The 13,030-nt window shown below is 38.8% G+C and overlaps 1 protein-coding gene across 7 annotated transcripts in view; it reads right to left on the bottom strand.

Annotated features, from left to right (window-relative positions):
- Window positions 1-13,030, bottom strand: part of ZDHHC15 (zinc finger DHHC-type containing 15) — a 39,517-nt gene that overhangs the window by 7,577 nt on the left and 18,910 nt on the right. For all 7 annotated transcript variants that reach the window (XM_046940496.1, XM_046940494.1, XM_025150054.3 and 4 more), the window contains 6 exons: window positions 12,991-13,023; window positions 11,812-11,932; window positions 9,688-9,820; window positions 8,378-8,504; window positions 7,697-7,806; window positions 975-1,058 (listed from right to left, as the gene is read on the bottom strand). In XM_046940496.1, the coding sequence (XP_046796452.1) occupies window positions 1,015-1,058; window positions 7,697-7,806; window positions 8,378-8,504; window positions 9,688-9,820; window positions 11,812-11,932; window positions 12,991-13,023 (568 nt within the window). In that variant the 3' untranslated portion in view covers window positions 975-1,014. The remainder of the gene's footprint in view (window positions 1-974; window positions 1,059-7,696; window positions 7,807-8,377; window positions 8,505-9,687; window positions 9,821-11,811; window positions 11,933-12,990; window positions 13,024-13,030) is intronic.

Genomic DNA, 13,030 nt, shown 5'->3' on the forward strand with positions numbered 1-13,030 from the left:
TGTTATTTCTTTTCTCAGTGGCAAAAAATGGAATTGCATCTACAACGTGCAAGAAGCCCATTTGTAAAAATCCCAAGTTGTTCTACTGATGTGCAGAACTAAGCAGTGGATTACACTGCTTTAACATACAATGCCAAATTATTTAACATCCAGAGCAAGTAGACAGGAAAGTTCTACCTAACTACTCCACCTTCTGCAAGAGGGACAGTAGAAGATACCCAATGAATCTTCGTAAGCAGTACTCTACTGTGAAAATACCTCATGGAGACCAAAGAGGACACTGTCTGCAGCTTAATGCAGGAGTACATATTCAGGATACAAATTATTGTTCTGTGTTAATGCTCTGGCAGTAACACCTTCCACAAACCAGACAATCTGTCATAGTATCCAAGTTTCTTAAGAATGAAGAAAAAGAAATAGAATAATGGCTGATGTGGGCAATACAAGCTACTTTCATTTATTCCCAAGTGCATGGAGCACACAGTGTGGTTGTTCACAATCTTGAAAGAAACTGAGGTTGAATCTCCACCTTCCCACACCTTTCATGAAACACAGAACAGATTCCCATTCTTGTAACTGAACAGCTTAGGGGAAAGAATGATTCCTACTCCATTTACCATAGGAGCTGCAGGGTTTGTATCTTCCCCTACAAACTGCTCTTGGATCTTGCGCAAAATTTCCAAACATACAGCCCAGGGCTACAAGGCAGGCACTATTTTCTTTTAAGTTCTCCTAAACAATGTATTTCTGAGCAATGTGGAGACATATTGGTGAAATACTACCATGTATGGTTGCATCAACACGATATCGTGGTAAAGGGCCATCTGCCCCTCCATGGGCAAACAGCTGCACCAAAGCCTTTGGATTGTTAAGTGTCATGAGAGGTAGGTGACTGCTAAGATCAAAATCTGTTCAAGATTACCTACCAGATTCCCTGTAAGTGGCTGTTTCGAAGATAACAAATATATACTGACCTTTCTGAACAAGCTTTCTACTGCTGCCATTTGCAAACCGCTATGTCTCCCTTTCTATGGCAAGGGACGCAGCTTCACCGGAATCTACACAATGGAAGACAAAGTAGTTAGATAAGTAAATCTGTTTTTCTCACTACAAATATATTTATCACTAAATGTGGGAGAGTGCTTTAAAGAATCATTGAAAAGGAATTAGACAATCACTTGTCAAACCTAACTGAATGGCAATTTTTTAAGAGAGATTACATTGTTACTGGCTTCATCTATTTCATAACCATATCACAAATTGTAAAGCTGCTATGACAAATAAAAATCTTTCCATTTTAATGGAACATTTCAGACCATTCTGATTAGAAAATTATACTGCTTTAGTTCTACTGTGTGAGATGTAATCTGAACACTCTTAAGCTTAGAGCACTTCATTTGCTGATGCCTTACAAAAAAAAAATAAAGCAGTGGTGAGAAAACAAGAAAAACATCATTTCCATCTACAGTGCATTCTCCCCAAACCCTTCTGTCAGAAAGGAGTGAGGGCACGAGAGCTTAATGAACCAGGAAATCATGTTCTCTGAATACAGCTGCATTAGTACAGAAGTGGTAGAAATACATGGTAATATACTAATACACAGTAATGTACTAATATATGGAATATATCACACATTCATAATATTTTATTCCTAAATATTTTCACTTGCAGAATAAAAAATGAACACAGTTCAAACCAATTGGAAACCTGAAAGTAGTTCAGATCAGATGTCAGCCACAGGAAGGCAGAACAGAAATTTCAACTGTAAACTTATAGAGAGAGATGGAGGCAGTCAGGCTTGGGTAATCGGGTGAAGCAGCAGCTCAGGGTCAATCTAATAGCAGTTTGCAACTACTTGTAGACTGTTAGAAATAGCAGCTGGTCTGAAAGCAGCTCTTACTTCATATTTACTGGAAATAGCGTCCTGCTAATTGCAGGCAATAATTACATTTTGCTCTACTGCAGAACTGTATTTTGACCACAATTAATGCACAATAATCCCCAAGGAATCTGTATGCAGATCTATATGTAATCTACATGCAGATCTGTATGTAATCTACACGTAGATCTATCTTCACAGCCTGCTTGAGAACGAGGGAGATTATCATATCATACCTTTCCCCACCTGCATGGTTAAGTGAAACAAACTGCCCTATCAAAAAAAAAAACAAACAAACAAACAAGGCAAAAGACCAATAAAACCCAAACAAACAGAAAAACCACTCAAACAAACCACCAAACTAAAAGGCACCCAACAAAACCCTGAAAATACGCAGCACCTGTAGGAAAAAGATCCAATTCCCAAAGGTACATTTTTAGAGTTGCTCCCCTGACTGCTTAAACTATATTGGCTTTACTAAATATATTTACCCATGAATTTGGTTAAACTGATGCAGGTTCCTCTGCAGGTACCCCTTCATGATTCAAAAACCAATTAGAATGCAGTCATTGATGCAGGGTTTAGCATTGCTTTATGTTCATCTTCTGCCAGACACAGTTTAAACGTTTAAATCACGCCTGGAATCCAGAGATGCAAATCTAGCCTTTTGTCTCAGTTTACTGCGTCGCACAATGCACTGCTTTACTGTCTGAGCCATCTCTGCTCCCTTCCAACATCGAAGCAGCTTTTAAAATTTCTCGATGGACAGAAATATAATCCTTACAATCACAACAGATGACTTCTCTGCTCAAAGGACTGCTCTGCTAAATTAGCTGCTATCTCAGGACACATCGCTCCTTTAATTAGGCTCTTACCAATTTGAATTGAAATTCAAAGCAGATGCCTTTAGACAACTGAAGCTTCATCGCATCAAGACAGATCATCAGCTTCCACCTATAGCTGAGGATATGTTGGCTTCTGCTGGAAACATGTAACTTAGTACAGATGACAAATTTTTGAAGAGAGAACAATTTGGGAAAGATTTGATTCACACTGAAGCCTTTTGTACAAGTTAAAATGAAACATATTATTAAATTATTAATCACTCTAAGAGATCAGATGTTGCTATAAATGTACAGAAATGGCTGTGCTATCCCGGGCTCCACAAGACAAAGAGTGCGAGCATTCACAGTACTGACACATCCACGTCCTCAACCAACACGTCGAATCTATTATAGATGAATTCTTTGAAAAAAATATGATAACCTTATAAGCTGCCAGCATATGATTTGGGGTAACTCTCTGGCTAGACAGATTAAACAGATGCCTGCGAATAAGAGATGAGCATTAATAAATCTGTAAAAAAAATCAATTTATCATGTCTTTGGAAGCAGGTGTTTTCAGTCTCTCACTAAGAAATGAAAAAAAAACTTCCCCACAATACGTTTTTCCATCTAAATGAAACACTGAAAACCTTAGCAAATCAGGGTACATGTAACAAAAACCCAAGTTGTAAGGGCACATTTAAATATTTGAAAAAAGGATAACCTCATGGATAAGATGACTGAGAAAACTGTACCCCTGAGAGGCACAGTCTTGAGTACTGCATCCAGACCCAAAGCCCCCAGCAAAAGAAAGATGTGGAGCTGTTGGAGTGGGTCCAGAGGAGGGCCAAGAAGATGATCAAAGGGCTGGAGCATTTCTTCTTCGACAAAATCTTGAGGGAGTTGGGCTTGTTCAGTCTGGAGAAGGCTCTGGGAAGACCTCATTGAGGCATTTCAGTACTTTAAGGGAGTTAATAAACAGGAGAAAGACCAACTTTTTACATGATCTTACAGTGATAGGACAACGGGGAATGGCTTTGAACTAAAAGAGTGGAGATTTAAATTAGATGACAGGAAAAAAATGTTTACTCAAGAGGGCAGTGAGGCCCTGGTATAGGCTGCTCAGGGAATTGTGGATGACTCATCCCTGGAGATACTCTAAGTTGGACGGGACCCCAGGCAGCTTGATCTGGTAAGGGGCAACCAGCCCATGGGTTGGACCTAGATGATCAGTAAGGTACCCTCCAACCTAAGCCACTGTATGAAAATAGCCTAAGATGAAGCTGCCTCACCTCCTTGCTTTCAGTTGGGCTTGTTTGCCAACTTCCTCAAGAATCTCCAAGTCCCCTTATGTTCACCAACCCTGGTATCCATATGACCAGACTTTAAAATATCTTTATGCAGGTACAAAATAACCAGAGTGGAAGCAACACAGTGCAATAGTGCAACTGGGGAGGAGGAGAACACAGGTGCTTAACCAAACTTCTGCACCTCACCCTTTTGATTATTTCTATGGCAGTTTACTCTCCCTTCTGCATGAGCCTGGAGTGAGGGACTGATGAGGATAACCTTCTCTCCTCCTACTACATAACAGCTGCATGAGCAATTAGAGATGGAACTTCAGGAGACGGACTCCACTGAAATACAAGAGAACAGTTAGTTATTATTCTGATCCTGATGCAGCTGGCAGTGCAATCTCCTAAGACTGCAGGACTGAAATTGCAGAATCATAGAATCACCAAGGTTGGAAAAGACCTCCAAGATCATCCAGTCCAACTGTCCACCTACCACCAGTATTTCCCCACTGACCCATGTCCCTTAGTACAATATCTAATCATTTCTTGAGCACCCCCAGGGACGGTGACTCAACCACCTCCCTGGGCAGCCCATTCTAGCACCTGACCACTCTTATGGAGAAGTTTTTCCTAATACCCAACTGAACCTCCCCTGGTGCAACTTGAGGCCATTCCTTCTCATCCTATCACTAGTTACGCAGGAGAAGAGGCCATCCCCCACCTCACCACAACCTCCTTTCACAGAGTTGTATAGACCTATGAGGTCTATCCTGAGCCTTCTCTTCTCCAGACTAAACAGTCGCAGCTCCCATATCTGAACTTTCGTATTTACTCAGCTCCTGCTTTGTCTAGGTGATAAACATCCAGGTGGCAGAAAAAAGAACAAACCTGATACCTTTCCTTATACATCTCTCCCTCCCTATAAGCATCTTTCATATTGATAAAAATGACAAGCAAACATTTGCTATCTGCAGAGGCACAGGCAGAACAGAACATTAATGAGTCCAGAGAAAATGCTCCAAAAGTTGTATCTGAAAACAAACCAAACAAAAATATTTTACACATGTTGTTATTGAACTAATTGTGACTCTACCTGGTGGTCATGAGAGACACAGAACCTGCAGAGTGCAAGATTTGGGCATCCCTGTCTGCTACCAAGCTTTTTGCTGAAAGCTCATGTGCCTCACTGTGCCTGTGATGCTGGACCATAGACAGACTGAATGCTGCCTTGCTGCTGGGACCTGCTCCCAGACCGGCAGCACTGCCCACAGCAGCATCCAATTGTGAACCAATGTCCATATACTAATTGCTAGCCATCCATTCAGGAGTGTGTGCTCAGCCCATTTTTCAGTCTTTTTACTGTCTCAGGTTGGCTTTTATAAGACAGTAAGACATTCTAATTCTACCACTGTTACAGGTAGAAGTTTTACAGGTTCTTGGAATAAAATTACAAATCATTTTTTACACTGACAAAGACTGGCTATTTCACAAGCACTATAAACTGTGGAACTTCACCTAAGCTCCAAATCCAGATTCTGGAATCTGACTTGGCCAAAGTTCATATCAGTGTCAAACATGTTCATAGTTACGGATTTTTTTATGCAGAGAGTTTTTATACTTTGTAAAACTTGGAAGAGCTTCAGATTAATTTCTAAAGGAAATTTTAAGCATCGTATGCAATACACAGAGATACCATATTCTGTTATTTTTGCAGTCAATTTGTGTTACCTTATCGCTGCCAAAATATATCGAACATAACAGGAAGAACAGATAGTCTCCTAGCACACAAACACTAACTAATTAAAGCAGTTTATCTGAAGCAAAACTGAAATAAATCTCTTTAGTTCTAGTCACAAAATCCTGGAGAGTACATTTTCCCAGCAGTATGTGCAGCGTGCCTTGGAAAAAACCATAGATTGTTTATTTTGCAGTGGAGTAACTTGAACGACCAGTTGCCAGTAAGACCTAACCAGAGACTGAAGTGCAAATACTGTGCTGTTTGGATTAAATAGCTCATGGCACAGAATTTCACACATGTATACAAAAAGTTCACGTGGAAAATTCTTGTTTCCTATTTTAACCAAGAATGTTGGTTTCCTCATGGGTTCCTACACATATGTTGTGCTCGTATTACTAAAATGTATACCACGAAAAGGAATGTTATTCCAAAGTTTCTGAAAACCATTCTGAAGCAATAAAGTGACCATGGAAACAGTGTCTCTAAACAATACCGCAGCGGTATCTGGTTCAAAAAATACATTTGCTTGTCACGCTAATTATAGTAAACTTAAAATTAGCCATACTTTCACCATTTTGTAAAAATGAAAAGAACAGTGCAATTATGATATTTCTTTTAAGGGTATCTAATTGTCTTTCATATAATGACTTGAGTTGGAAGGGAGCCTTAAAGGCCATCAGTCCAACCCCCCTGCAATGAGCAGGGACACCTACAGCTCCATCAGGTGCTCAGAGCCCTGTGCAGCCTGACCTTGAGTGTGTCCAGGGATGGGGCACCACCACCTCTCTGTGCAACCTGTGCCAGTGCCTCACTGCCCTTATTGTAAAAAGTTTCTTCCTTACATCCAATCTAAATCTCTCTTCGTTTAGTTTGAAACAATTTCCCTATGTCCTATCATAACAGACCTTGCTAAAGAGTCTGTCCCTTTCTTCCTTACAATTTCTTCTTGTATTTCCTATAATGGTGCAGTAGAGTTGCTGTCAGTGTTATCATTACTATAAATGTGGATGGCATCCTTGGTCCTCAAAAAAATAACCAAACACGAGCCCTTGCTTAACTTTGTGGCAGGATTTTGAACTCTCAAATGCTATCCTCAACATTAACCCTGATATTCTGATACATACTGTATTCTCCAAAGACTAAAGGTTTGATGATAAGTATGCAAAAAAAAAACAAAAAACAACCCAAAACCAACACTTCAAGTTCAAGCAGAGAATAGTAATTGATCAGAGAACTGTAATAAATCATTAAAGTAATTTTGGATGCAGCTAGCAAAAATCAAATAATGGATTCACATGTAAGGTCCTTTTCCTAATAGGACATTCATAGGGTAAAAAGTACATAGCCGTTTTGGAAACTGATCAAATCACTGTATAAACAAGGCAGTTCACCTAGAACTGCTCTCAGCATATGTTTATTTTATGAAGATGATGTAGCACATAGCTAGGTACTGTCTAACCCACAGATGTTATAGCATCAACACCAAATGAATTTCTATACTACCGTACTAAGGCTGAACAAACAAAGTATAAAGTAGCTTCCTAAACGTAAAACCACATTCAGGTACTTGCATGCATATACTCAAACTTTCAGAGGATAAATGCACATAAAATACTTACTGGTCTTTTCCTTTTTGTAGAAACAACTTCATGCCTACAGTAACCATGCTGCATACAACAGCATTTACACATAAATACACTCAGTTTGTGGAGATTACAATTCCTGTCTGCTACGTCTGAGTAACAACCTCTTAGTACACTTAATTGCAAGTAGAAAGCTACAACTATATTAAAAAAAGGAACTGGCTTCAAAGTAGGGCTTATTTTTAGTCTGTATTCATTAGTCAAGTCAGAGACACTTAGTGATTTAGCCAACACTTTTTTCATTTGATTAGCTGTTGTTATTCATGCATTAGTCACCGCAGGTCAAGACACAACTCATTTCCTTTAGGGCTACTTACCATGAGGCTCCTCATCTATTCCATCATCTTCCCACTGCTCTTCATTTGATAGAAGAGGATTCTGAGCTTCACACAAAGCTCTCATTGGGAAAAAATGTCCATCGCCCTGGCTGCATAGCAAAAGACCGAGAAAGATGCTGTAAATAATAGCAAGCGACTCTCAAGGATTACAATTTCTACCCTTTCATCTGCAAACAAAGTTTTCTTTTGCCCAAATATCTGATGTTTACTTAATATGTTACTAAGTGTTGAAAAACACTGTGTTTATTTTTTGTGGCAGCTGAGATACCAAATATTACCAGCGAGCAGTTTCAAATCTGAATTCCTTCAAACTCCTCAGAGACTGAAAATTAAAACCTGTAGTCCAAACGAAGTGATTTCAGCAGAATTTACACATGTCTAACTTGATCAAGTTCCTCAGACATAAAGGAAAAAAATTAACTTATGGCCAGCTAGAAGAGAGGGGAGACTGAGGAAAACATTTATGTTTAAGGAATGATGATACCTGTTTTATCTATTTATGCCATAGGATTAGCACACACTGTGTTTGCTGGTGTTTTTACAGCAGTGCGCAACAGTAGCCAAGCCACAAAATCACTGCCATCAAACACAAGGCTGTATTAGAGATTTAAAAGTCAATCCCTTGTATCAACTTTTTGCACGGACTTGATTATTCCTTACCTGGAGGCAATAGGTAGCAACCACAGCTTTTTTTCTTCTCCAAACACTTGCTGGAGATTCTTTACAAAGCCAAGATTGAACCCATTTTTATCTGGGCCATTCTGAAATACTGGAGTTGAGAAAGCCTCTACACATAGATACAATTTCAGAGAAAAAAAGAAAATCAATGCCAAATACACTGAAACAGACTGTACACGTTGTAGCCACTTAAAGCGAGCAGGATTTGCCAGATTATGAACTAGCATTACAAAGATTCAAACTGTCAAAATAATAGTGCTTTCGGTTTTTTTGCAAGACTGTAAAGACTTTCAAACCAAAGGTAGGAATTTGGTCCTGCACATGAACTGTATGAAATAACCAAGCAGACTGTTTAATCTACAAAGGAGTGTTAAGAGATCTTTGCGTGAAACTTGCTGAACTTCAGTGGGTAGAAATTTCTAAATGAGAAACATGCAGAATTAAGTAGGTCGGTCTTAAATGCATATTTCAGAAGTGGCACTGGAGATTTAAATTGACTCATTCATTAACGCTATAATGAACAAGCGCTGGGAACAACCGTTTGCAAACAGACCCTCTGTTATGATGAGAAATAAAATTAGTAAAAGGAAAAGGGGGGAGGAGATTCGAGAGTGCACTAGAAACAATTTTATCTGCCTTCTAAGCTGCTGCAGAGGTCTGATGTTCTGGGCTGGATGAGTTCGGAGCCCCTCGAAATGAGTTTAGAAGTTACTAATTATGGAAAATCTGAATATGTGCTTAAACTTTCATCTCTGTGTTTTCTTACAGAACTTTATTCAAAAATCTTTTAAAAATGACAGACTTAGCCGAGGGAAGAAAAAGAAATCACTCAATAAAATCATGCTGGTCGAGACCTTCATTTCATTGGTATACTTTTACAGTCCCAATTTCTCTGTCTTTGTCAGTGAGGATGGACGTTGTTTTTCCCAACCTTACTCGGCTGTCTTAGAACGCACTCCAGCATATGGGCATAAGCAACCACTATTGCTGAAAAGCCACACTCATTTCACAGCAGATGTAGTTGTGCACATGCATAGCACTGTATAATTGGACTCTTGTATTTTAAGGCTCTAGTTCCCCTTACAAAACTTTTGTCACGCCAGTTAAAAAACACAGCTTATTTGCAGTGACAAAGCTGTACAGTATTGTTCCAACGCCCTAAATCCTCCTCCCCTCATAAGCCAGCAAGAATATACAGTAGTAGAACAAAAATGTGTGTTCTTTTCCCCCTCTTTCTTCATATAGCAGCACTTAATATTGCATCTGGCTTAAAGAAGACACAAGAGCCTTACCTAAAGTAGATCTGTTCCTACTGACAAGCCAGCAATGGTAGCCAAACAAAAACATAAGGCTAACAAAGAACATAACCGCCAGAAAGAGAAGGAAAAGGATATGAAATTTGGAACGTCCGTTAGTCAGTTCACCCTAGAAAAAAACAACAACAACAAAAAATCAGCACAGGACAAGTGATAAGAACAAATAAAAGCTGAACATTCTTTGTTGCTAGTGAAGATATCATCTAAAACTCCTATTTTGTTGTATCAAACATATTTAAGAAGTTGCACCTTACTATAAAGGGCACAAAGAGACAATGTAGAAGTGATCCCATTCATTTTCTCTCCTGCCAAAGTTGAAAGAATGGTGTTTTGCTACTTTTTGCACGTGACAGAGTCAGTACAGTCAGCTTCCCACCCAGACACCAGAATGTTCTGTGTCCACAGTGGAATAGGCAGGGACAAACTCTTGATGTCTCATTTCCGTTTTGCTGAATGTCCTGTGCATATATTAAATACTGTACCACATCCAATATAGGGGATAGCCAAAAAACCTGAGCTTTTCCACAGCTGTAGCAATCAAGTAAAGTTAGATATGAATATATACGGTTTGGAAAAGCCAAAAACCAAGCAGGATCCTGAAAGCAGAAGAGACACTTCACTTCCTTCTACATTAGAAGAATAAAGTGCCAAAGATCTTCACAAGCATACACCTACAGGTGGGCTGTGAGTATCCCAAAGATGAAAAAAATTACTTCTCAGCTTATGCACAACACACGTATGCAGTCAGAGAGTTAAATCTCTGTGTCTTTCTTAGCATTAAAAATAATTCCTGCTAGTGCCTTATGAGTATCTCAGCAGGAACTTTATGTTAGTGATTAGCTGTTTAAAAAACAGAAATTACTGAGTTAATGCACAGCAAACTTAAGTTACTTAAATACTGCCATACAGGGTTAGCAGCACAGGGGACATTAAAGCAAAAGGTGTAGAGATACAAGGCAAGTCTCTATAGGAGCTGCCAGCTGGCACTGCTTGCATATAAATGATAATTGATAACCGAATGAGAAGCATGCTTTATTTCAGCCAACTTTATATTAAGGAAAGAGTAATATGGGAATTAGAAAATGAACTTTTTTTTTTTACGCTGTTCAGTATATATGTACAGATCAGTGCCAGGATGTTATACTTTGGGATCACAGCAGAGAAGGGGACTGATATTCTTTGAAAGTCTGAAAACCATGTTACAGTAAGCAGTATGGTAGCAACTCCAGGCTCTGCACCTCTTTATTTGCTCTTCCCCTAAGGGCAAGGGGCCTAATCCTTAAAACAACAATACACACAAAGTGGAAAGAAATATGCCCAGGCAGTTCAGGAAACAACATAAAAGAAAACCACCCACCCACAATTAATGGCTTCCTGTAATAAGACAGAAATACACAGGAGGTACTCTTGCAACCACTTGAAAAACATCAAATGTTGACAGCTAAGAATTTCTACCTAGAAGATAACTCTTTCCATATCTACTAGAAATCTGTTGTTAATGGCTTTTGCTTTTTGCTTATATTTTAAAATGAGGAGGCCTGGCCAGCCAACAACAGCCGTATTTTGATTCAGGAAAATTAACCACATTCATGTCTAAGGTTAGTCTAACCCAAGTTCAAGCTGTTCTTATCCCTGTGCAACACCTCTGACTTTGGTGGTATATCTGATGATACACCCTAATGCGTACTGAAAAACCACCAGAATATTTTTATAAGTAGCAATCCTGAACTCTCATTCAGTGAAACATATCTTCTTTTGAACTACGTTTGAATTTTCTGAGCTAATAAACTTGTGACAAATTTCAAAAGAATTTGAGATGTATATGTTTGAACACATTTGTATAAGAAAAGGAAATAACTTCTTTCTCCAGAAGCTAATTCTACAATGAGATATTCCCGAAGATGATTTTCTTTGTGTATTTCAGACATATTGGAAGTTATACTCAAATGAGGGCTGCAGAAAAAAACAAAAAACAAACAAAAAACCCATGTATGGAACTAACACAGCCCCTCCTTTGACTGAAAGCAAAATAGTAGTAAGGGTGACTAAATCCCACCAGACTCAGAAGATAGAAAAAAATAACCAGGTTCCATGACTTACTGTCCAATACTTAATGAAATACTTGAAGACTGTTGCAGCAATATACAGGCAATACAACAAAGAATAGGCTAAGAAGAGTAGAAAGAATTTGTAGTTAGAGAATCCAATGCAGTTATTCACCCTAGAGAAGAAAAGCAGAGTTGGAATCAGGATATATACAGCACACAGTTACAACACAATGAATACTACGCTGGGCAGGACTGAGGTTATTAAGCCTCTCAATTATACAATACAAATCCATTAATAAATAGCTCCCCTTAGTGTCGAAATGAAGCAGAGCTGAAACCTTTCAGCTTTTCACTTGAAAATTTGTTCTGCCAAGTAAAAGCACAGTTTGTATTTTTGAAATCTTATTTAAAGTTGATACCACTGGTGAATTTGTCACAGAGGCGGTTCCTAATTACTCATGTCTGTTTCTTATCTGCAGAGGTAATCGGATCTGGGGTTTCTGTTACCTTTTATTCACGTGCAAAGCTCAGGAGCCAGATTCACCACTTCTTTGGTTACACATAGCACAAACCAAACAAATTTCATTATAATTCTCCAAGTGCAGGGCAACTCTAACAAGGAGCAAGGGAGCGCAGAAAAGATAGGAGGCATTTGTCTCATAAATTAGGTTCTAAAAACCTTCTAATTTTAAGAATATTGCACAGATGTTCAGGGGGGGGAAGTGTCTGCATTACTTTTGATTTCTGAGGTTTTCCTTTCTTTAAAAAAAAAGGAGTTTAAGAGATTTAGTGGCAGCAACTCTCAAAAAGTATAAAGCTTCATGTATCCATGCATCATTCTACACAAACTTTGCCATGCACAAGTGGGCAGGCATCAATTCAGAAACAAACCATGCAAATACTATTGAAAGCAACCACCAACTGCATGCTCAAGCAATTATATCACCAAAACTGAAGGCTAAGTTGAAGTTCCTTTACAGTTTGAACAGTAAGACAGAATTGGTAGTTGGATTTTAAATTACATCTATATAACTTTCTTTTACACACAGTTAATAGAGAGAACATGAATGATTTGTCTTTCAAAAAAACCATACATTTCATATTTTGTAAGTCTCCCATTGTAGAGGTACATGGTCTAAAGTAGAGCGGCACACAGAAACTGTTCTATGGAAGAAAGTGATTTAAATAGCCTCCTTTTCCAGAAAATTACAAACCACCATCCAGAACATACCATGGGCAGTGATGATCCATTTTTAGGACACAGCTGCACG

This window comes from Gallus gallus, chromosome 4 (genome assembly GCF_016699485.2).
Source record: "Gallus gallus isolate bGalGal1 chromosome 4, bGalGal1.mat.broiler.GRCg7b, whole genome shotgun sequence".
NCBI lineage: Eukaryota > Metazoa > Chordata > Aves > Galliformes > Phasianidae > Gallus > Gallus gallus.